General features: G+C 28.6%; 2 protein-coding genes across 2 annotated transcripts in view; both read right to left on the bottom strand.

Moving 5' to 3' along the window:
• Positions 1–1,342, bottom strand: part of LOC119603627 (ras-related protein Rab-35-like) — a 205,454-nt gene extending 204,112 nt beyond the window's left edge. The window contains exon 1 of the mRNA XM_037955728.1: positions 1,244–1,342. Within this exon, the coding sequence (XP_037811656.1) occupies positions 1,244–1,271 (28 nt within the window). The 5' untranslated portion in view covers positions 1,272–1,342. The remainder of the gene's footprint in view (positions 1–1,243) is intronic.
• The window catches only part of LOC119603628 (titin homolog), a 178,665-nt gene that overhangs the window by 66,490 nt on the left and 84,437 nt on the right, over positions 1–27,738 (bottom strand). The window lies entirely within an intron of this gene.

The following is a 27,738-nucleotide window of genomic DNA, read 5'->3' as shown; positions in this document are numbered from 1 at the left end:
GTCTAGTCTATAGTCTAGTCTACAGTCTGGTCTATAGTTTAGTTTATGGTTTAGTCGACATTATAGTATATAATCTAGTCTACAGCCTAGTATTACGCCCATACTAAAAAGTGTGAGACCCCTTATCTTTTAATCGTATCAAATACATTTGAATAACTACCACAAGTTTGAATATTTTGTTGCTGTTGTTGTTGTTTTTGTCAGTCAAAACATATTTAACATAACAAGCGCATGTTTGGACCGTTACAAGCGTTAAAGCATTTTGTTATAATTTTATGTAAAGTTTTTAGTTTGGTTTCGGGTCCGGCTTGTACGAATCTACTTATCTGTGTGTTGCATTCACGTATAGACTTGGTAGTAAATATATTTTTATAGGTGGTATATTTGTTGTTGCTGTAGTTTATTATAATGTATTTATTGTTTACCGCAACAACGTGGTAGAGAGTGTTGTCGCGTCAAAGAATTATGTTAAAAATTTTTGCAAGGTGCGGCCGCATTAAGTTTTTTTTTTCAATATTATTTTAAACCACCAATCGGTACAACTATGTATGTAACAACCAAAACTAATTTACACTTAAGCGAATGCAAGTAGATAATACGAGGGTTGTTAGCAAAGTGTTTAATGAAAAGTACTTATATCTTTTATTTTAATTATTTTAATACCAAATCGACCCTCGTAGTAACATGTTTAACTATTTTTTAACATGTATATTTAATAAATTAATCTGAGTCCAAAGATTGTTTTTATTTGCCGATTATTTCTAATTCCTTTCTTAATGTCTGTAGATTGTTTAAACATTTGATAATAAAAAAATCTCAGTTGAAAATATCAGGCTCTGAGCCTTGTCATCGAAACAAATTTATTTAGTTGTCATCAAAGGAACCGTATTAATTTAAATTTCCAATTATGATTAGTTATAATCGTTGATCTACTTGATCTATTGTTTAAATTTGCTTACATTTCCTACTGGGCTATTAAATTCATTAGTTACATTGTTTTTGCTGATTGCTTTTAAGTCTTTTAACTCATTTAAGCAATTCCTATTATAATCAGTTTATTTAATTTACAATATAAGCTAAGTATCTAAATTAAATAATTTAAAAAAGGCGGACGTTTTAACAGACTTCTCCATCCCCTTCTTTTGTGTAGATAATATTAAAAATATTGATAATTGTAAATATATGTAATTTTTTATAAATTGTCAATTTTAATATTAATACAAAATATTGTCTCACAACTTACCAATTGTCATATATGTTGTAAATAACATTTCACTTGGTGAAGTTTGAGATGGTTCGTATACAAAAATTCTGTTGATTGTTGCAATTAATTATGTAAAGCTTTTATTAAAAGTTTATTTTTTGGTGTTGTTGTTGTTGGATTTTTTTTTTTTTAGTTTAAGTTGAATGATGTTTTAATTAAATGGAAGTATGTAGATGTCAAATTTGTTGTCAATCATATAGTTCAACAAATAGGCACATAAATTGCATTTCAGTTACATTTTTAAGACTTTTTTTCAAGATTTATTTTTTAGTATAAATTTCTGTTTGGGGAAATAATTTTAAATTTTCACTTACATGAATTCATTAAATTTAATTTTTTATATACTAGACTAGAGACTAGACTAGACTATATACTAGACTACAGACTGTACTATAGACTAAACTATAGACTAGCTTATATACTAGACTTATAATAGACTATAGGCTAGACTATAAACTAGTCTATAGATTAGACTAAATACTAGACTATAAAGTAGACTATAGACTAGACTATTGACTAGACTATAGACTAGATTATAGACTAGACTATAGACTAAACTATAGACTGAACTATAGATTAAACTATAGACTAAACTATAGACTGAACTATAGACTAAACTATAGACTAAACTATAGACTACACAATAGACTAAACTATAGACTAAACTAAAGACTAGACAATATACTTGACTATAGACTAGACTATTGAAAAAACTATATACTAGAATGATCACTAGAATATAGTCTAGACTATAGACTTGGCTTTTTACTAGACTAAATACTACACAATATATGTAATAGATTATAGACTAGACTAAAAACTGAACTATGTATAGACTAGACTATTGAGTAGACCATGGACAAGACAATAGACTAGACTATATATCATACTATAGACTAGACTATGGATAAGGTTATATACTAGACTATACCCTGGACTATGGGTTAGACCATATACTAAACTATAGATTAGACTATAGACTAGACTATGGACTAGAATATATACTAGACTATAGACTTTACTATATGCACTGGACTTTTGGTTAGACCATATACTAAACTATAGATTAGACTATAGACTAGACTATAAACTAGACTATGGACTAGAATATAGACTAGACTATAGACTAGACTATAGACTAGACTATAGACTAGACTACAGACTAGACTATAGACTAGACTATAGACTAGACTATAGACTAGACTATAGACTAGACTATAGACTAGACTATAGACTAGACTATAGACTAGACTATAGACTAGACTATAGACTAGACTATAGACTAGACTATAGACTAGACTATAGACTAGACTATAGACTAGACTAGACTAGACTATAGACTAGACTATAGACTAGACTATAGACTAGACTATAGACTAGACTATAGACTAGACTATAGACTAGACTATAGACTAGACTATAGACTAGACTATAGACTAGACTATAGACTAGACTATAGACTAGACTATAGACTAGACTATTATAGACTAGACTATAGACTAGACTATAGACTAGAATAGACTAGACTATAGACTAGACTATAGACTAGACTATAGACTAGACTATAGACTAGACTATAGACTAGACTATAGACTAGACTATAGACTAGACTATAGACTAGACTATAGACTAGACTATAGACTAGACTATAGACTAGACTATAGACTAGACTATATAGACTAGACTATAGACTAGACTATAGACTAGACTAGACTAGACCTATAGACTACTAGACTAGACTATAGACTAGACTATAGACTAGACTAGAGACTAGACTATAGACTAGACTAATAGTACTAGACATAGACTAGACTATAGACTATATAGTACTACTAACTATAGTCTAGAACTATACGTACTAGACTATAGAACTAACTAAGACTAGACTAGACTAGACTAGACTATAGACTAGACTATAGAACCTAGAACCATGGACAAGACAATAGACTAGATTATATATCACTATAGACTAGACTATGGATAAGGTTATATACTAGACTATTCCCTGGACTATGGGTTAGACCATATACTAAACTATAGATTAGACTATAGACTAGACTATGGACTAGAATATATACTAGACTATAGACTAGACTATAGACTAGACGATTGGTTAGGCGATATACTAAACTATAGATTAGACTATAGACTAGACTATAAACTAGACCATATACTAAACTATAGACTAGACTATAAACTAGACTATGGACTAGAATATAGACTAGACTATAGACTAGACTACAGACTAGACTATAGACTAGACTATAGACTAGACTATAGACTAGACTATAGACTTGACTATAGACCAGACTATAGACTAGACTATAGATTATCCTATAGACTATACGGACTATAGAATAGTCTATAGACTAGACAATAGAATTGTCCACAGACTAGACTATATAAAAGTCTATAGACTAGACTATAGAATAGTCTACAGACTAGACTATAGAACAGACTATAGAGTAGACTATAGACTAGACTATAGATTATCCTATAGACTAGACTATAGACTAGACGGACTATAGAAAAGTCTACAGACTAGACTATAGAATAGTCTATAGACTACCCTATAGAATATTTTATACTTAGGCTAGACTTGTCTCTGAACTAGATCATAAACTAAACTATAGACTTAGCTATTGACCTGACAATGGAATAGACTATAAAAGAGGCTATAAATTAGAATATAGACTAAACTATTGTGAAAGCTTTATACTATATTATAGAACAGAGTACAGATCTATTTACGTCGATTAATAAATGTAGATTCAAAAAAAGAAAACAATTTCTCTTTATTTATCTTAAAAAAAAAATGAAAGATATTCTTAATATTTCATGCGTTCATTATAAATACAATTTCTTTTCCTGTTAATAATTTCATCACCTTGTCAATTATTTTGAACATATTTTTTTATATTTAACGGCCTCCATAAGTCAAAAAGAACTCAAAACGAGAAAGAAATAAGAAATCAACCATTTGAAATGCATTTAAACTCATAATTCAGTAAACTTCTCATAAAACTATACATTCATCAAATGTGTTGAATGTAACAATCAACACCTTTCCATCTGTTGCCATTTAAGAACGAATAAATATCATGCCACACAACAGAAATACATACATAAATATGAACGAGCATATGTACTACATATAAGAGAAAACACTTGCTATAAAACTTAGATTTCCCCTCTCTCATCATGTTTTTGGTTTAGTTTTTTAGTTGTTTTTGGGAGGCTCATTAAATCTGAGGAAAAAAATGTTGTATTTTTTGCTCTAATTATAAATAAATATGTTTTCATATTTTTTTTTGCTCTTATTTTGATGGTAGTTTTGTTGTTTTAATATTCACTTGAACTTTGTATAAATTGAAACTTATAAACAAACGTTAGAATATTTATTAAGAAGAAGAAGAAAAAACGCGCGTAATTTATACAAAATTTATTTGTAGATGTTTTTGTTGCAGTAGTTGTTGCTAATTTATGGAACGGAAATGCCACAATGACATGCAAAACGGCTCGTAAATGTACGATTTACTCGTTGTTAACGTTACAACTCATAAATGTGTTTGTAGCTTATTTCAATAATTCTTTCTAATGTTTTTTTTTTGTTGTTGCTGTTTGTGAATATGAATATTAATATTTATTTTTTTTAATTTGAATTTTCTTTTATAAGTTTTTTTCTAAATTTCTAAAGAAAAAAAATATTATAATGATGATGAGTTGTGTAAGTTGAAAAATGAAATTGGGATAAAAATATATCCAACGTTTTCTTTTTATACCCACCATCAAAAAAGATGGGTTAATATTGATTTTGTCATTCGGTTTGTAACACATCCAAATATTGGTCATAGACCCACAAAAGTATATATATTCTGGGTCCTCATTAAATTCTAAGACGATCTAGCCATGTCTGTCCGTCTGTCCGTCCATCCGTCCGTCTGTCTGTCTGTTGAAAGCACGATAGAGTCCGAATGGAAAGAGCTAGATGGTTGAAATTTCACATGAATATTTCTTATAGGTAAGGTTTGTTTGATATTGAAAATGGGCAATATCGGTCCACGTTTTCGTATAGCCCCCATACAAGTGGCCCCTCGAAAAGCAGCTTTAACAGCCATAACTTGTTTAAAAATACGAATACGACATAAGTAAGTTTCTTGTGATCCAAAATCACTATGCAAAATTTTATGAGAATCGGTCCATAATTGACCCTACCCCCCATATAAGGTCCCCTTCAGAAAATGACTTTAACGTTCATTACTGGCTTAAAAATACTAGTATATAGATGAAATTCGACATAAGTAAGCTTCATGCGAGTCAAAATCTATCTAAAAAATTTTATGTTGATCGGTCCATGATTGACCCTATCCCCCATATAAGTTTCCCTTCAGAAAATGACTGCAACACTCATTAATGGCTTAAAAATACGAGTGTAGCAATAAAAATCGACACAAATAAATTTAATACGAACCAAATTCTGTCTACCAAATTTTATGAGGATCGACCCATAATTGACCCTACCCCCCTATATAAGGTCCCCTTCAGAAAATTACTTTAACGCTTATAACTGGCCTAAAAATACGAGTATATAGATGAAATTCGACATACATAAGTAAGTTTCATTCGAGTCAAACGAGGTTTGATGGTGGGTATATAAGATTCGGCATAGCCGAATATAACACTCTTACTTGTTAAAATTTTCTATTACAAACTCATTATTAGAATGTAATAAATTTGGGTGCTGTGGTAGAAAGAAATTATCAAAGCATACATTAAACAGAAGAAATAAACTTGGGATTATAAATTGGAAAAATACGGACTTTGGAACGGATAAAAAGGATAATTTTTTGATTACAAAAAAACTTAAGAAAAACAGCATTTAAACAAGGCTTCTCTATATTCTACACAAAATTTATGCAGAAATCTGTGACGTGCCAGAAACACTTTGTAGTTGACAAAGTGTTTAACAAATTTCAAAAACTTTCGTGACAAAAAAGTAAAGGAAATCAATTTGTTAAAGTAACACAGCACAACACAACACTAACAACATGATTTAACAGAAAAAAATAATCACAAAACACGATTGAAACACATCAATCAAGTTTAAATTAAATACAGTTAAAAAAAAAAAACAAAACCTAAGAAAATTTTCTTTTAAAATTTTCTGTAATTTTTCTAAATTTTAATTAACATTTATTATATGAAATAAAATTTTTCTTAACTTTATCTTTAAAACCAAAAAATGTTTTGCACACAAAATCTGCTTTTTATAACTTACTATTCAATGCAACTTGTTGCAGCCTCAATACAGGTTTCACATTCAATAGACTTGCGTCTTTTCGGCAGTAAAACGTAGTAGACTAAAAACTAAGTTGGCAATCGTAAACACGTATATTGCATTTATTGTTTCGATTACGATCTTTGTTTTTTTTTTTAATTTTTTCTACTTTGTGGCAGTTTTTCAATTCAATAAAAACGTGTTTAGAAAGCTGGTTTCATTTATGGTTTGAAAATTTATATAAAATGTGCAACAAAAAACATTAAATAAAATATTGAAAAAAATAAACGATCACAGAAAACCACAAGTAAATGCGTAATGAATTGCGGTAATTAGAATTAAAGCGACAAACGTTGAACGATAAGATATGTACGTATGCCAACAAAATTTAACGAGTACTGAAGGGGTAATGTAGATTTAATGGTTAAAATTATGTAATCAGTGTGTAATAAAATATAGAATTAAATGGAAAATTGTGGTTATTTATTTAAATACTGATAAAATTATATAAATTAAATGTTAAGATATTGTTTTAATTCAAACATATTTAGAGAAATCAGTGGTTTATTAAGGATATACATAAACCATAGAGGAAATTACTTAAAGCTAACTAACTCTGTAATCGAGTGTGTAGTCGAGTTTATAGTATGGCCTATTGTAGTCTTTAGTCTAGTCTGTAATCTAGCCTGTAGTCTAGTCTATAGTCTAGTCTAGTCTAGTCTATAGTCTAGTCTATAGTCTAGTCTAGTCCATAGTCTAGTCCATAGTCTAGTCTATAGTCTAGTCTAGTCCATAGTCTAGTCTAGTCTATAGTCTAGTCTATAGTCTAGTCTATAGTCTAGTCTATAGTTTAGTCTATAGTCTAGTCTATAGTCTAGTCTGTAGTCTAGTCTATAGTTTAGTCTAGTCTATAGTCTAGTCTATAGTCAAGTCTATAGTCTAGTCTATAGTCAAGTCTATAGTCTAGTCTATAGTCAAGTCTATAGTCAAGTCTATAGTCTAGTCTATAGTCTAGTCTATAGTCTAGTCTATAGTCTAGTCTATAGTCTAGTCTATAGTCTAGTCTATAGTCTAGTCTATAGTCTAGTCTATAGTCTAGTCTATAGTCTAGTCTATAGTCTAGTCTATAGTCTAGTCTATAGTCTAGTCTATAGTCTAGTCTATAGTCTAGTCTATAGTCTGGTCTATAGTCTAGTCTATAGTCTAGTCTATAGTCTAGTCTATAGTCTAGTCTATAGTCCAGTCTATAGTCTAGTCTATAGTCTAGTCTATAGTCTAGTCTATAGTCTAGTCTATAGTCTAGTCTATAGTCTAGTCTATAGTCTAGTCTATAGTCTAGTCTATAGTCTAGTCTATAGTCTAGTCTATAGTCTAGTCTATAGTCTAGTCTATAGTCTAGTCTATAGTCTAGTCTATAGTCTAGTCTATAGTCTAGTCTATAGTCTAGTCTATAGTCTAGTCTATAGTCTAGTCTATAGTCTAGTCTATAGTCTAGTCTATAGTCTAGTCTATAGTCTAGTCTATAGTCTAGTCTATAGTCTAGTCTATAGTCTAGTCTATAGTCTAGTCTATAGTCTAGTCTATAGTCTAGTCTATAGTCTAGTCTATAGTCTAGTCTATAGTCTAGTCTATAGTCTAGTCTATAGTCTAGTCTATAGTCTAGTCTATAGTCTAGTCTATAGTCTAGTCTAGTCTGTAGTCTAGTCTATAGTCTAGTCTAGTAGTCTAGTCTATAGTCTAGTCTATAGTCTAGTCTATAGTCTAGTCTATAGTCTAGTCTATAGTCTAGTCTATAGTCTAGTCTATAGTCTAGTCTATAGTCTAGTGTATAGTCTAGTCTATAGTCTAGTCTATAGTCTAGTCTATAGTCTAGTCTATAGTCTAGTCTATAGTCTAGTCTATAGTCTAGTCTATAGTCTAGTCTATAGCCGAATCTATGGTCTAGTCTGTAGTATAGTCTGTAGTATAGTCTGTAATATAGTCTATAGTCTACTCTGTAGTTTAGTCTATAGTCTATTCTATAGTCTTGTCTATAGGCTAGTCCATAGTCTAGTCTATAGCCTAGTCTATAGTGTAGTCTGTAGTCTAGTCTATAGTACAGTCTATAGTCTAGTGTATAGTCTAGTCCATAGTATAGAAACTCTATAATCGAGTGTATAGTCGAGTCTATAGTATGGCCTACAGTGTAGTCTTTAGTCAAGTCTGTAGTCTAGTATATAGTCTAGCCTATAGTCTAGTCTATAGTGTAGTCTATAGCCTACTCTATAGTCTAGTTTATAGTACAGTCTAGTCTATAGACTATAGATTACTCTATAGTCTGGTTTATAGATTATTCTATATTCTAGTCCAGTCCAGTCTATTCTATGGTCTAGTCTATAGACTATTCTATGGTCTAGTCTATAGACTATTCTATGGTCTAGTCAATAGACTATTCTATGGTCTAGTCTATAGACTATTCTATAGTCTAATCTATAGTCTAATTGTAGTCAAGTCTATAGGCTATTCTGTAGTCAGGCCTATAGACTATTATATAGTCCTGTCTATAGACAATTCTATAATCTAGTCTATAGACTATTCTATAGTCTAGTCTATAGACTATTCTATAGCCTAGTCTATAAACTATTCTATAGTCTAGTCTATAGACTACTCTATAGTCTAGTATATAGACTATTCTATAGTCTAGTCTATGGACGAATCTGTAGTCAAGTCTATAGACTATTCTATAGTCAGGTCTATAGACTATTCTATAGTCAAGTCTATAGACTATTCTATATTTTAGACTATAGTCTATTCTATAGTCTAGTCTATAGACTGTTCTATGGACTATTCAATGGTCTAGTCTACAGACTATTCTATAGTCTAGTCTATAGACTATTTTATAGTCTAGTCTACAGACTAGTCAATAGTCCAGTCTATAGACTATTCTATAGTCCAGTCTATAGACTTTTCCATAGTCTAGTCTATAGACTTATCTGTAGTTAAGTCTATAGACAATTCTATAGTCAAGTCTATAGACTATTCTATAGTCAAGTCTATAGACTATTCTATAGTCCACTCTATAGCCTAGTCTTGTCGATACTTTTGTGTATAATATTGTAAAAAATACGTAAATTTTGTAACACCCTTTAAAGACGTCTTTAAAAATGTACATAAATTTATTATGAATATAAATCAAACAATGCTAATGGCTGCCTAATTTTCCAACTGTGAGTTGAAAAGCAAATTTTTTTATGCAAAGTAACTTTAAGAAAAATAAATAAATTTTATTTAACTTTTTGCTAATAATTTAGCATACATTCAAAATTTTATTGTTTTATTTGTTTTTGTTATTTTTGGGAAAATCCCAAGATCATATATTCATTGTTGCTCTGCTAACTGTCTTATTTATGTACTTATTTATTTGTACAAAAAAAAAATGCAGAGATCCAAATGTATGTATAACCAACAGTTGTTGTGTTGTTGTTTTTTTTTTTTGGGTATCCTCCAGAGTGCTTAAGTTGTGTAAGGCTTTGCTTGTACCTTTACGTTTATTCCTTAGCTGGCGCTGTTGTTGCTCTGTTTTTTTTTTTTTTTTTGTTGTTAATTTCATTTAAATCCTTTTGGTATTTTTATGTATTATTCTTTAACCTTTTCTTAATATTTTGTTTGTTATTCTCATCCCTGGTTGTTATGCAAAATAAAGAATGAAATAAATAATACAAAAGAATGAGGAAAAAGTGCTTGAAAAATACATAAGAAGAATGTTATACAAATAATTCACATGTGAGTAGTTTTGCATACATTTCTCAGGCATTTAGCATATTTTCGTATATTAACACACTGGCGACAGTGGTGGGCAAAAGTAAACACTACAAAATGGCTTGTATGTTTACAAAGGTGGCAATAAAGATTTAAATTATTAACAAGTCTCTAAATTTTGGGTACAAAATCTCTATTACCCAGATAACGATTTCTCTGAATTCCCCCTTTCTGTATTTGACATTCACTGTTGTTTACTTTGCCCTCTTGCCCTTCATTCATATTAATTTCCAATCTTAAATCTCGCAATTTATTGTTGCCCTCCGTTATTATGATTATATTTTTTTTTTTTTTTGGTTTTTTGTTTTTTTTTAATTAACACAACAAAAGCTTTAAATAATAGCAACAACAATATAGTGCAACAAGAGCAAAAAAAGTAAAATAATATGGAGAAAAATGTCAAGGTCATCATGTCATTCATATGTACTACGTACTTGTACGAATATTGCTCGTACTTGAATAACAGCGACAGTAGCAGCAACAACAACAACAAGGGTTTATTTATTCATATGTAAACATTTATGGCTGTTTAGTTATTTCGTTTTTCGATGTTGTTTTTGTTGCTATTTTATGGTTTCATTTAGTGGATGATATACTCTCGACTCTGTAAATCAAAACAATAACAATCATCAAAACAAAAAGGTAGCGTTTTTTTTGGAAATTTTTTCCTATTATGGGAAAAAAATGGTTAGAGCAAAGATGTTTGTATTAATTTGGGGGTTTTAAGCAAATTAAAGCTTTTTAAGTATGAAAATATAATTTTACAACTATTAGTGATGTTTCTAAAGTTTAAGTGCTATTGAATTGTTTAATTAAAGTACTTTTATCGTTAACTTTAAACACTACATGGACTCAAACAACTTTCCTTTCAAGAACACTTTTCTTACTGTATGCACGCTCACCTTTGTTACTGCTGTTGTAGCGTGTACATATTTGTCTATTTTATTACAAAAGTTGCGCCACAAAGATCATAAAGCCAAACAATAACGAAAAGCATCTTCTTGGTATTTAACGACTTTTGGTGGGAAGAAAATCTATTCAAATTTAGGTTTCATTTCCTTTTTTTTGTCATTTGTCGCACATTGTCAAATGTCTGTTTAATGACAGTTTATGCTTAAAGGTTTCGGATTCTTTCTATATAAAAGGTGTTGCGAAATTTACTCAAAAAAATTTTATGAAAAGAGACATTTTTTTCTATGAAAAAAAACTCTGAAAATTTTCTATAAAATTTAAATATTTCTACAAATTTTCTATAGAAAAAGGAAATTATATCAAATTTTCTATAATAAAATTAAACAAATTTTGAAAAAATTTCTATACAAAGAAAACATTTTCTATATAAAAAAAAATAAAAAAAATTTTCTATTGAAAAGGAAAATTAAAAAAAATTCTGTTAAAAGAAAAAAATTTCGAAATAATTTCTATAGAATGAAAAAATTTGAAAAAATTTTCTATAGAAAAAAAAAACAATTCAGAAAAATTTGCTATAAAAAGAGAAAATTTCCAAACATTTTTAATAGAAAGATAAAATTTTTAAAAAATTTCTATAGAATGAAAACAGATTCAAACAATTATAAAAATTTCCGATAAAAAGAGAAAATTTCGAAACATTGTCTATAAAAACAGAAAATTGTGACAAATGTTCTATAGAGACAGAAAATTGCAAAAAAAAATTCTACAAATTTTCTATAGAAAGACGAACAATGGAATTAGAAAATCTTGAAGAAATTTCTATACAAAGGAAAAAAAATTCGAAAAATTTTCTATAGAAAGAAAAAAATTTTGAAAAAATTTCAATAGAAAGGAAAAAATTTCGAAAATTTTTCAATAGAAAGAAAAAAATTTCGAACATTTTTCTATAGAAAGACAAAATTTAAAAAAAAAAAAATCTATAGAAAAAAAATAAAGAAAAGTTTTTATATGAAGAAAAACCATTTCGAAAAATTTTCTATAGAAAGAGAAAACCTCAAAACAGTTAAAATAAAGAAAATTTCTATAAAAAGAAAAACTATTTCGAAAAATTTTCTATACAAAAAGAATATTTCTTAAAATTAGAAATAGAAAAATAGAAATTTTTCTATAGACAATTTCCAAAAAATTTCTTAGAAAGAAAATTCTTTATAGACAGAGAAAATTTCAGAAAATTTTCTATAGACAGAGAAAATTTCAGAAATTTTTCTATAGACAGAGAAAATTTCAGACAATTTTCTATAGAAAGAGAAAATTTCAGAAAATTTTCTTTAGAAAGAGAAAATTTCAGAAAATTTTCTATAGAAAGAAAAAATTTCAAAAAATTTTCTTAGAAAGAAAGAATTTCAAAAAATTTTCTTAGACTGAGAAAATTTCGAAAAATTTTCTATAGAAAGAGAACAATTTTCTATAGAAAGGGAAAATTTTGACAAAGTTTCTATAAAAAGAAAAATAGAATAATTTTCTAAAAAATAATTCTCTAAAAAAATCGAACAATTTTCTATAGAAAAAGAAAATTTCGAAAAAAATGTATATAGAAACTGAATATTGCAAAAAATTGTGTATAAAAACAGAACAGGTTTTGAAAAAAATTCTATAAAAACAGACAATAACGAAAAACTTTCTAAAAGAAAAAATTCGTAAAATTTTTTATAAAAGAGAAAATTTCGTAAATTTTCTATAAAAAGAGAAAATTTCGAAAAATTTCTATTAAAAAGAAAATTTGTATAGAAAAGAAAAATGTTCTATAAAAAAAAATTCGACAATTTTCTACAGAATGAAAAAAGAAAATTTACAAAAATTTTCTAAAGAAAGAAAAAACTTTTATAAAAAGAGACAATTTCGACAATTTTCTATACAAGAGAGAAAATTTTCACAGATTTTCTATAAAAAAAAAGAAAATGTTTGAATATTCGAATGTGAAATTTGTGGAACATTTTCTATAAAAACATTTTTTCTTTCAAGGTTTCTCAGCTTCAATTCGTATGATAAGTAGCTCCCCAGTAACTGCAAGTTCTTGCTGAGTTTAGCAACAATCTTCATGGAGCAATTAGTACAATTCTAGGTCTTTAAACTAGTTTGAATGACTTTAGCGATATTCCTCTTATATGTCAAGATCACAATATCTAAACCCCAAAAAAAAACTTCTTATTGAAACCTAGGAAACGGCACCATTTTTTTATTATTTTTAAAATTTTTTATATAATTTTATAAATTTTGTTACACCCTTTATTTCTTTCCTTTCTTTCCACCACACGTAGAGAAATTTTGTACACAAACAACACAAAAGTTAAAGTTCATTTACAAAAATATTTATTCTATATTCTACAAGGACACTTGGCAGTCAAGGTTCTTTGACTGCCAAAGAAGAAGAAACGAATATGGTTAATAAAAGAATTTTAATAAAACTAGCAAAAATGTAAATTTCATTAAAAGTGAAAATAAATTTTACATAAATTTTCAAAACTCAGTTTTGGCGTGGACAGGTTTTTTTCGTTTTTTAAGCTGAAAACAAACAATTGTTTAAAGTGTAAAATCGTTAAATTAGTTTAATTTAATAAGATTTTATCAGTTTTAATCAAATTATCACTTTTTTCTTACAAAAACAAATCTGTTTTTCTAAAGCTTAGACAAGTCTTGAAAAAAACATGATTTCTCTATGATGTTGTTGATGTGGCCTGAAAAGAACATGCATGAGAAATAATTGTTTGAACGAATGACTGAGTTTTAAAAGTTGCAATTAAAAACCCATTAAATACAATTAAACTGTTCACATCTCCACTTGACATCATCACCTACTAAAAAAGGGAAACTAACGCTAGACTCTTAGAACAAATAAGAAACCAGAGATAGATAGGCAGACAGACAGACAGACTGACTGTGAAGTAAATATTTAGAATGTAGAGGAATTGAAGTTTATATTCCTTTTAAGAAAATTCCAAACAAAAAATGTTGAAAAAGACTACTTTCAGTAAGTGAAATGTTATTTGTGCCGGGAGCATTATTACTTTATATTAAATTTGTAGTAAAGAAAGAGATTTAAAGTAATGGAATCTTTAAAGGGAAATTTTCACATAGTTTTAAATTTTTTTTTTGTATTTAAGCAAAAGTTATTATTCCTTTAAAGGTCTGCTTAAACTTCTCATAATATTTTCCTTGTGTAAACTTCTGCTTTTATTTACCAAAGAGTAAATTGTAAGTACTATGTCTGTCCGTCCGCCAGTCCGTCCTTCCTGACTCTATGCCATCAAAAAATAAATCACATCAAATTTTCACTTCTCACCATCAGACACACAGAAAACGCATCATTTCTTAAAAATAAAAGTAAATGACTAAAGAAGCAAAACTGACAGCACACCATATTTGCACCATTTAACGCATGTGTAATTGTTAATTTGTTTCCCCCTCAAACTTTTTAACATCCCACTCCTGCTGCTGGTGCTGCTAAAACAGCTTACAACTGTCAGTTTTTTATAATGTAACAACAAATCAGTTGACAACTTACTTGACACATTTTAAGTCAAAGCCAAACAGCCAGCGAACCAACTAAGTAAAAACACTTTGCAATACAAAAAAACGGATGTTTATCATAAAAATCGAGGAGGGCGAGTACGAAGCAAATATCAACTTAGATTGACAGTTACTGAGAGTATATGTCATCATCATTTATGTCTCGCTATTTTACTCAACCACTCGACAAGCAAACTGTCATTAATCCATTAATCCATGTAAATGAAACGAGCACTTAATAAATTGCATTTCCTATTTTTTTTGTTGCTGTTTTGAAACCAATTTGATTAGTGTTTAATTGATTTTTTTTATTAAATTTATAATCTTGTTAGAAAATTTGTTTATTGATTTTCTTATCTTGTTCGGATGTCATTGGTTAACATATGGATATGTATTTATGGCTAACAATGTTAAAAGTTAATCAAGTAGTTAGTTAAGTTGTGGTAACAACTTTAAGGCCACAAACATACTTCAAGGGCAAATACATGGAAGACAGACTTTTTCTTTTAAAAGTTTGAAAGGTAACACAGTAGCCACGCCATTTAAAAAAAAATGCAAATAAGAAATTTACAAAATTACGTAAATTATTTTAACGGACAGACAAACAGTCTTTATATGGAATTTTTAAAACGTTTTCAAATTTCGAAAATTTTCTATAAAACGAGAATATATCGAGAATTTTCTATAAAACGAGAATATATCGAGAATTTTCTATAAAACGAGAATATATCGAGAATTTTCTATAAAACGAGAAAATTTCGAAAATTTTCTATAAAACGAGAAAATTTCGAAAATTTTCTATAAAACGAGAAAATTTCGAAAATTTTCTATAAAACGAGAAAATTTCGATAATTTTTTATAAAACGAGAAAATTTCGAAAATTTTCTATAAAACGAGAAAATTTCGAAAATTTCTATAAAACGAGAAAATTTCGAAAATTTTCTATAAAACGAGAAAATTTCGAAAATTTTCTATAAAACGAGAAAATTTCGAAAATTTTCTATAAAACGAGAAAATTTCGAAAATTTTCTATAAAACGAGAAAATTTCGAAAATTTTCTATAAAACGAGAAAATTTCGAAAATTTTCTCTAAAACGAGAAAATTTCGAAAATTTTCTCTAAAACGAGAAAATTTCGAAAATTTTCTATAAAACGAGAAAATTTCGAAAATTTTCTATAAAACGAGAAAATTTCGAAAATTTTCTATAAAACGAGAAAATTTCGAAAATTTTCTATAAAACGAGAAAATTTCGAAAATTTTCTATAAAACGAGAAAATTTCGAAAATTTTCTATAAAACGAGAAAATTTCGAAATTGTTCTTTAAAACGAAGAAATTTCGAAATTTTCTATAAAACGAGGAAATTTCGAAAATGTTCTATAAAAGAAGAAAATTTCAAAAATGTTCTATAAAACTAGAAAATTTTGAAAATTTTCTAAAAAACGAGAAAATTTCGAAAATGTTCTATAAAACAAGAAAATTTCGAAAACTGTTCTATAAAACGAGAAAATTTCGAAAATTTTCTATGAAACGAGAAAATTTAGAAAACTTTCTATAAAACAAGACAATTTCGAAAAATTTTTATTAAACGAGAAAATTTCGAAAATTTTCTATAAAAAGATAATATTTCGAAATTGTTCTATGAAACGAAAAAATTTCGAAAATGTTCTATAAAACGAGAAAATTTCAAAAATGTTCTATAATACGAGAAAATTTAGAAAATTTTCCATAAAAGAAGAAAACTGAATATTTTCTATAGTCTGTAGTGTAGTCTATAGAATAGTTTGCAGTATAGCATAGTCTATAGCCTAGTTTATAGTCTAGTCTATAGCCGGGTCTATAGTATATGGCCTAGTCTATATCCTAGTCTATAGCCTAGTCTATAGCCAAGTCTATAGCCTAGTCTATAAGCTGGTCTATAGCCCAGTCTATAGCCTAGTATATAGCCTAGTATATAGCCCAGTCTTTAACCTTGTTTATAGCCTAGACTATAGGCTAGTCTATAGCCTAGTCTGTAGCCTAGTCTCTAGCCTAGTCTGTAGCCTAGTCTCTAGCCTAGTCTGTAGCCCAGTCTATAGCCTAGTCTGTAGCCTAGTCTGTAGCCTAGTCTATACTCTGTAGTCTAGTATATAGCATAGTCTATACCCTTGTTAATAGCCTAGTCTAGAGCCAATTCTATTGCTTAGTCTATAGCCTAGTCTATAGTCTTCTTTATAGCCTAGTCTTTAGCCTAGTCTATAGCCAAGTCCATAGCTTAGTCAATAGCCTCGTTTATAGCATAGTCAATAGTCTAGTCTATAGCTTATTCTGTAGTCTAGTATATAACATAGTCTATAGCTTAGTCTGTAGTATAGTCTATAAGATAGTATATAGCCTAACCCAAAGCCTAGTCTGCAGTCTAGTCCATAGACTTATCTATAGTCTAATCCATAGTCTACTATATGGCTTAGTCTAGTCTATAACCTGGATCCTAGTCTAAAATCCAGTCAAGTCTAAAACCTAGCTTATGGTTCTATGTATGGCCCAGTATACAATAATGTTCTTAGCATCCCTGGTACCAGTTCTATTTTATGCTGGGACACACAACAGAAAGAACGAGAAAAAAGTGAAATAAAAAAAAAACAAAATATCTTTTTACAACAAACATAAACATGTATCTACTGGAAAATAAAATGCGATAGAAGACATTTACAACGCGTGGCATTTACAAGACATTAAAACGTAAAATATTTACTTAAAAGTAACCGTATAAAACTGCAGTCAGTCAGCCATAGTGTCAGCCCCTTAACCACAGACAAATACAAAAGTACAAACACATCAACTACGACGCGTCATACGCATTTAAAGCTCAATTCAGAAAACGTTGCAAGTATGTAAGTATCTGTAAGCTGTAAGAGAGCAAAGCGTCTGTAAGTATAAGTACATACAAAAAAAAGCATGCTGCGAAAATGTCAAAAGTGTCAACATATAAAAACGTTTATTTTTACAAACATTTTTTATGCAAAAAAAAAATATAAAACTCAAACGTATAAAATATGCAGACTCAAAAAAAAATCTTAAAGAAAAAGCGCTATAAGAAAAAAACTACTCACGTAAAGGAAAAAACATTATTATTACAACTTAAAGAATTTGTAATGAAATAAAAATCTACAACAGCATTAAAATGTAATAAACGAAATTCATGTGTTGGTAACCTGTAATCTAACAATAAGTACAACAACAAAAAACAAAGTGGTTTCTTTCAAAAACTACTAATTTCTTGTTGCTACGCACAAAAAGTAGTGACTTGCAATCTACACCATTTCCGGTAGTAAAAAATTAATTAATCTATAGTCTAGTCTATAGTCTAGTCTATAGTCTAGTCTATAGTCTAGTCTATAGTCTAGTCTATAGTCTAGTCTATAGTCTAGACTATAGTCTAGTCTAGACTAGACTAGACTATAGACTAGACTATAGACTAGACTATAATAGACTAGACTAGACTATAGACTAGACTATAGACTAGACTATAGACTAGACTATAGACTAGACTATAGACTAGACTATAGACTAGACTATAGACTAGACTATAGACTAGACTATAGACTAGACTATAGACTAGACTATAGACTAGTCTATAGTCTAGACTATAGTCTAGTCTACAGTCTAGACTATAGACTAGACTATAGACTAGACTATAGTCTAGTCTATAGTCCAGTCTAGTCTACAGTCTAGTCTATAGTCGCATCTCTAGTTTGCTGATATAATCTAAGAATATTTCCATCGAGAAACACTTTTATTCTACTTAGGAAAACTGGTCCCTTTTTCCTCTTCCCCTTTGAAGCACAACAGATCAACAGCAAACAGCTTAAAATTATAGAAGAAGAAAAAAACCATTGCGTGACTGAACAGAAAACCTCATTCATACAAACTATTTACACACAAAGAAAAAAAAACTGAAAAAAAACTAAAGTTAAAAGCATAAAATTAACCATAAATTGAGTAGTGAAAAATAAGTGCATAAATTAAAATAAATCTACGACGAATCCAGTCGTAAGCTGCACTAAAATGTACAAGCATGCATCAGCATGCCTCCCAACCACCAAAAGCGGTATGGTATACAGACGTATGACCGTTATTGTGGAACGTACGTAAAGTGTTTAAATGGTTTAAAATGACTTTAAGGAAACATGTTTTAAATACTATACAGAAGGAGTCTTTTTTTTTGGGGAATTTTCTACATGTAATTTTATCACACCAATACCCCAACAATTAACCAACCATTCGATCTGGTTTGTGCTCACACACACTCTCAAGTGTAAATTTTTTTCAGTTTGCGTTTATTGAGTTTATGGCTGTTAAATGACAGTTTTAATAGCGAAAAATTGCATGCGGCTGATAAAGATTTTTCTTTCAGTTGAATTTGTTTTATTTGCTTTAACTATGTTTTAAAACGATTTGTAAGATTTATAAGATTACAGAGCTGATTATAAGGTTTTATAATTATGCGTTTAAGATTAAAACTTAAGTGGGCATGTAATGGGTGATTACGGCGCTGAAATTTGAGAGAAAAAAATACAAATATTGCGTCATTTAATGATTTATTTAAGTGATATGATGAAAAATAAAGGAATTTTATTAAATGAAAAATCTGTTGAAATTTTATAACTTTTTAAATTTACATTATATTTGCCATTTAGTCACAGTTCCACATATTCTAGGAATATTCTCGAAAATTTTTTGGAATCAAATATTTAGAAAATTTTTTATAAATTAATATTGTTTCAACTTTACTTAAGTAAATTTAATTAATTGTTATCAAATCTTTAGTCATTAACTTAACATGCTCAATGCATATTTTTTAAATTATAATTAAAAGCCTTTTTTACATTCCATTTAACAAAATGTTAAAGTAAGATCAAAAACGCGAACAATTACATGACTAAATATATCATGTTACGCTATGTTTATGTTTTGCGGCTCAAATAACAACAATATTTGTAACTGATAACATAAAATTTTTTTTACAGACCGCATATTGTTATTATTTTATTAATATTATTAACAATTAACCACTACTACAGCAAAAACACATCTATAGTAAATGCACAGCCTAAAGTGAGTAATTTACCATAACAGCAGTAAAAATAATAAACAATTGAATATTGTCAGTGTAGTCGACTACGAAAGACATATCTTATATATTAAACTTTAATCTAGACTGCACTTTATAATAGACTACAATCTGGGTTATATGTAAACTATAATTGGACTATAGATTATACTACAGACTGAACTATAGTCTGTACTATAGAATAGACTATAGCCTGTACTATAGAATAGATTATAGTCTGAACCATAGAATAGACTATAGTCTGAACTATAGAATAGATTATAGTCTGTACTATAAAATAGACTATAGTCTGAACTATAGAATATAGTCTGGATTATAAAATAGACCATAGCCTGGACTATAGAATAGGCTATAGTCTGGTCTATTGAATAGACTATAGTCGGAACTATACTAAAATCTGGATTATAGAACAGATTTTCGTCGGAACTATAGAATAGACTTTAGTCTGGACTATAGAAAAGACCTTTGTGTGGACTATAGAATAGACTTTTGTATGGACTATAGTCTGAACTATAGAATAGAGTATAGTCTGAACTATAGAATATACCATAGTCTGAACTATAGAATAGACTATAGTCTGGACTATAAAATAGACTATAGCTTGGACTATAGCTTGGACTATAGAAAAGATTATAGTCTGGACTATAGAATAGACTTTTGTCTGGACTATAGAAGAGATAGACTCTATTCTGAACTATAGAATATACTATATTCTGGACTATAGAATAGACTATAGTCTGGCCTATAGAATAGACTATAGTATGGACTATAGAATAGACTATAGTCTGGACTATAGAATAGACTCTATTCTGAACTATAGAATATACTATATTCTGGACTATAGAATAGACTATAGTCTGGCCTATAGAATAGACTATAGTATGGACTATAGAATAGACTATAGTCTGGACTTTAGAATAGACTATAGTCTGGACTATAGAATAGACTATAGTCTGGACTATAGAATAGACTATAGTCTGGACTATAGAATAGACTATAGTCTGGACTATAGAATAGACTATAGTCTGGACTATAGAATAGACTATAGTCTGGACTATAGAAAAGACTATAGTCTGACTATAGAATAGACAATAGTCTGGACTATAGAAAAGGCTATAGTCTGACTATAGAATAGACAATAGACTGGACTATAGAATAGACTATAGTCTGGACTATAGAATAGACTATAGTCTGGACTATAGAATAGACTATAGTCTGGACTATAGAATAGACTATAGTCTGGACTATAGAATAGACTATAGTCTGGACTATAGTCTGGACTATAGACTACAGTCTGGACTATAGAATAGACTATAGTCTGGACTATAGAATAGACTATAGTCTGGACTATAGAATAGACTATAGTCTGGACTATAGAAAAGACTATAGTCTGACTATAGAATAGACAATAGTCTGGACTATAGAATAGACTATAGTCTGGACTATAGAATAGACTATAGTCTGTACTATAGAATAGACTATAGTCTGTACTATAGAATAGACTATAGTCTGTACTATAGAATAGACTATAGTCTGTACCATAGAATAGACTATAGTCTGTACCATAGAATAGACTATAGTCTGTACTATAGAATAGACTATAGTCTGGACTATAGAATAGACTATAGTCTGGACTATAGAGTAGACTATAGCCTGGGTTATAGTGTAGACTATAGTCTAGACTATAGTCTGAACTATAGAATAGATTATAGTCTGGAATATAGAATAGAATATAGACTGAACTATAGAATATGCTATAGATTGGAGTATAGAATAAACTATAGTCTGAACTACAGTCTGGACTATAGAATAGACTATATTCTTAACTATATAATAGACTATATTTGGAACTGTAGAATAGTCTATAGTCTGGACTATAGAAAAAACTATATTCTTGACAATGAAATTATCACGTAAGACTTGAGTACAGAGTAGAATATAGTCGTGACTATAGAATATAGCCTTTTATATAATAAACTATGTTACTGGCTATAGAATAGACTATAGTCTGGACTATAGATTAGACTATCGCCTTGACTTAAGAATATACTATATTCTAGGCTATAAAATTGATTATAGTTTGAATAGACTTTGATCCGGTTAACATGTGAAATTGTTAGTATTATTTAAGTATTGTGTTGTTACAGGGTATTACGAGCATTACAAACTTATAATATTAGCCCCCTAAATGGGGTGTAGAGTATAAAAAAGTATATTAAAATTGTAACAAGAGTAATTATAATATAAAAATACAATGCTAACAACAAAACATTGCAATAACAATTGTAATAAAAAAAATGTTTATAATGACTGGTTATTAAACACACTCAAACAAACATTAAAAAAAAAAACTTAATATGAGTAAAAAGTAATTAAAATCATAAGCTAATACTAATAAGCGAATTTAACAAGTGCCCTACAACAACTAAATACAATGAAGAATTAAAATTACAGACGTTAAGAATATTTGGAATTTAAATGGAAAGATTAAATGAATGTAGTTGTGTTAAAAAATATAGATTATAATAGATTTTAATGTAACCTATTAAATTTTGTAATTAAATTTTAAATTTTTCTAAACTAAGTGATATTTTTGCAAAATAACAATCTAAAATTGAAAAATAGGGTATTTATTAAGCTTTATTAAACTGAATTAATATATTAATTAAAATATGTTTAAATATCTAGTATAATAATTATAAATTACAACAATCTGGTTTTTTATTAATTTCTTTTTACACCATAAAAACCCAAAGCTTTTTTAATCATTTGTATTTTTTGTTCAACTGATAAGACTAACAATTTTAAATTGACGTAAATTAATGACAATGATTTATGAGGCGCTTAGTTGAATAAACCATTTCAACTAACAACAGCAATTTTTGGATTTATATGAATAATACACAAATTATAATAAAAAAAAGTTTATAAAACACATTTACAAAATGACTCATAAATACTGAGTATATTTAAATTTAGATGCAAACATAAATGATGTTGTAAAAGATACAAAATGAAATAAACGCCAAATATTTTACAGTACAGCAAACAGTAATCATTATGAAAAAAAAAATAATTTAATTATTTTAGCAACTGTTTATTTTGTTTGCGTTTTTTACTTAATTGGCAACAACAGCAATTATAACAACAAAAAAATAACAATAATAAACAAAAAAGTCTAATTTTAATTAAAGGTGCTAAAAATAAATTATCACACATTTGTAAAACATGTTGGCAAAACAAAAAATCAACAGAAAAATACAAAAAAAACGCATTTACCAATTACCAAGACTAGAAAATGTAATCACCCAGTAAACAATTCATTATCGGTTTTTTGATAATTTGATAAAGAATGAAGGACAGATATATGACAATTTCTTCGAAAATATGTCTGAGCCGTTTACATTACATTATTGCTGATTTGTTTCTTACTAAATTCTTTGCTGGGTTATTTTTCAACATTTCTTTGGTAAAATGTTGCCAGATTCTGACAACTTTTAGGAAAAAGATTTCCAGATTCAGTAAGCTTTTCTATAGGAAAATAGTGCCAGATTTTAACAACTTTTCTATAGAAACGTATTACCAGATTTTGACAACTTTGCTATAGAAACATATTGCCGGATTATGACAACTTTTCTATAGAAACATATTGCCAGATTCAGACAACTTTTTTATAGAAAAAGATGTTCAGATTCAGACAACTTTGCTATAGAAAAAGATTATCAGATTCTGACAACTTTTCTATAGAAGAAGATTATCAGATTCTGACAACTTTTCTATAGAAAAAGATTGCCTGATTCTGACAACTTTTCTATAGAAAAAGATTGCCTGATTCTGACAACTTTTCTATAGAAAAAGATTGCTGATTCTGACAACTTTTCTATAGAAAAAGATTGCCTGATTCTGACAACTTTTCTATAGAAAAAGATTGCCTGATTCTGACAACTTTTCTATAGAAAAAGATTGTCAGATTCTGACAACTTTTCTATAGAAAAAGATTGTCAGATTCTGACAACTTTTCTATAGAAAAAGATTGTCAGATTCTGACAACTTTTCTATAGAAAAAGATTGTCAGATTCTGACAACTTTTCTATAGAAAAAGATTGTCAGATTCTGACAACTTTTCTATAGAAAAAGATTGTCAGATTCTGACAACTTTTCTATAGAAAAAGATTGTCAGATTCTGACAACTTTTCTATAGAAAAAGATTGTCAGATTCTGACAACTTTTCTATAGAAAAAGATTGTCAGATTCTGACAACTTTTCTATAGAAAGATTGTCAGATTCTGACAACTTTTCTATAGAAAGATTGTCAGATTCTGACAACTTTTCTATAGAAAGATTGTCAGATTCTGACAACTTTTCTATAGTAAGAGATTGTCATATTCTGAAAACTTTTCGATAGTAAAAGATTGTCATATTCTGACAACTTTTCTATAGAAAAAGATTGTCATATTCTGACAACTTTTCGATAGTAAAAGATTGTCATATTCTGACAACTTTTCTATAGAAAAAGATTGCAGGATTCTGACAACTTTTCTATAGAAAAAGATTGCCAGATTCTGACAACTTTTCTATAGAAAAAGATTGCCAGATTCTGACAACTTTTCTATAGAAAAAGATTGCCAGATTCTGACATCTTTTCTATAGGAAGAGATCGCCAGATTCTGACATCTTTTCTATAGAAAAAGATTGCCAGATTTTGACATCTTTTCTATAGAAAATGATTGCCAGATTCTGGCAATTCTTCTATAGAAAAAGATTACCAAATGCTGACAACTTTTCTATAGAAAAAGATTGTCAAATTCTGACAACTTTTCTATAGAAAAAGATTGCCAGATGCTGACAATTTTTCTATAGAAAAGATTGCTAAGCGCTGACAACTTTTCTATAGAAAAAGATTGCCAAATGCTGACAACTTTTCTATAGAAAAAGATTGCCAAATGCTGACAACTTTTCTATAGAAAAGATTGTCAACTTTTCAACTTGGAAAGACTGGCAATTACTGGCAATTACTAGACTTTAGAAAAATTTTCTAAAATTGTTTGCTGGGTTATTTTTGCCTAATACAACATATTTACAACTCTCATACCAATTATAAACCGAGTAATATTATGGCTGGTTTTAGTAGGCAATCATAACAATTCTTAAACATTACAAAACAACAACAACAAAAACACCACTAATACCCACAAATTGCGTGCTCATAATAGTCTTGTTAGAACACCAATACCAACCCATAAAAACACATAGATACTCTTGCACACACACACATAATACTTATTTGTGTTACAAAACTTTTGTCGTTTGTTCATTTTGTCGTTCATTTTTTTGTTGCTGTTGTAAGTAACTTTTTTTTTACTGTTTGCTTTATGTTGTTACAAATTTGTTCTTTCGTACCACAAAATGATGTGCAAATGATTGCTTATATCCGTTGAAATCCTGATGCCAAAGTGTGATATAAAAGTATGAGCGATTATGGATGAAATGGTAGAAAGTGGATGAAAAGCATAAACAAAAATCATAGATATAGAGTTGGAGGCAAGGAAAAATAAACAAACAAATGAACACACAACTGAAAAGAGACATTAGTAAAAGGGAAGGTATGCCTTGAGCAGGAGACGATAATGTAAAAGAGATATTTTACGACTTTTTGCTATAATCATTCGTGCTTCTTTTTGTAATTATTGAAGAATATTATAAATTTTCACACATTTGTAAAACAATTCCTATATAAAACTTAAGTGTTACTTCCCTTCAAATCAAAACCTTCAACATTTTGCCTGACTGCCAACAATTCGTTGATACAACTTAAAAGTTTAAATGTTTCCCCATTTGCCCGACAACAACGAGTAACAACATTATTGTTATTGGCTTGTTGCTGACAAAATGTTGTTAATGTGTGACTTAAGTTGATTTTCACATACTAAAGAAAAAACTCCTTCTGCTCTAAAACTCTTTTTCTCTCTCTACATTCGGTTACACAACTTTAAAAACTTAGACGTGAGCATGAAGAAGCATGTCTGCTGTATTTAACGTTAACATTTTTTCTTTGCAAATTTTTCGGTAAGGGATTTATTTCTTAACTGATTTTGACATGAGTGCGTTTTATAGATGGTTGGTTGTTGGAATTATTTTTTAATGGTCTCGTTGTAGTTGTTGTTATGTCTCACCTTGATTTTTTTTTGTTGGGCGAAGAAGTTTGTAGAAAATACTTACAAACATATTGCGTGAGTTTTGAGACAAATTGAGTTTTCAACTGCCACAAGGTAAATATTAAGGAAAAGTTATTAAATTTAATAACTTGAGCAGAAAATTGTAGGCAGCAAATATTTTGCATAATTTCAGAATAAATTTAAAATTAAAATATCGAATGTATTTATGATATGAGAAGTTGGGATAAAACTAACTACTAACTAACTAACCAACTAACCAACTAACCAACTAACTACACTAACCAACTACACCACTAACTAACTACTAACTAACTAACTAACTAACTAACTAACTAACTAACTACTAACTAACTAACTAACTAACTAACTAACTAACTAACTAACTAACTACTAACTACTAACTAACTAACTAACTAACTAACTAACTAACTAACTAACTAACTAACTAACACTAACTACTAACTACTAACTAACTAACTACTAACTAACTAACTACTAACTAACTAACTAACTAACTAACTAACTAACTAACTAACTAACTAACTAACTAACTAACTAACTAACTAACTAACTAACTACTACTAACTAACTAACTAACTAACTAACTAACTAACTAACTAACTACTAACTACTAACTAACTAACTAACTAACTAACTAACTAACTAACTAACTAACTACTAACTAACTAACTAACTACTAACTAACTAACTAACTAACTAACTAACTAACTAACTAACTAACTAACTAACTAACTAACTAACTAACTAACTAACTAACTAACTAACTAACTAACTAACTAACTAACTAACTACTAACTAACTAACTAACTAACTAACTAACTAACTAACTAACTAACTAACTAACTAACTAACTAACTAACTAACTAACTAACTAACTAACTAACTAACTAACTAACTAACTAACTACTAACTAACTAACTAACTAACTAACTAACTAACTAACTAACTAACTAACTAACTAACTAACTAACTAACTAACTAACTAACTAACTAACTAACTAACTAACTAACTAACTAACTAACTAACTAACTAACTAACTAACTAACTAACTACTAACTAACTAACTAACTAACTAACTAACTAACTAACTAACTAACTAACTAACTAACTAACTAACTAACTAACTAACTAACTAACTAACTAACTAACTAACTAACTAACTAACTAACTAACTAACTAACTACTACTAACTACTAACTAACTAACTAACTAACTAACTACTAACTAACTAACTAACTAACTACTAACTAACTAACTAACTAACTAACTAACTAACTAACTAACTAACTAACTACTAACTAACTAACTAACTAACTAACTAACTAACTAACTAACTAACTAACTACTAACTAACTAACTAACTAACTAACTAACTAACTAACTAACTAACTAACTAACTAACTAACTAACTAACTAACTAACTAACTAACTAACTAACTAACTAACTAACTAACTAACTAACTAACTAACTAACTAACTAACTAGATTCTGAAAATTTTTCTATTAAAACGATTACCAACTTTCGAAAAATTTTCTATGAGAAAGCATTGCCAGATTCTGAAAATAATTGCAGGAAGAAAAAAAAAACAAATAATTTCATATTTGGAGG

This window comes from Lucilia sericata, unplaced genomic scaffold, assembly GCF_015586225.1.
Source record: "Lucilia sericata isolate MDLA Ls3-8-SP2 unplaced genomic scaffold, ASM1558622v1 Contig000318F_arrow, whole genome shotgun sequence".
Classification (NCBI taxonomy): domain Eukaryota; kingdom Metazoa; phylum Arthropoda; class Insecta; order Diptera; family Calliphoridae; genus Lucilia; species Lucilia sericata.
Note: the sequence above shows the minus strand (reverse complement) of the source record. Positions and strands in the feature narration are given on the sequence as shown.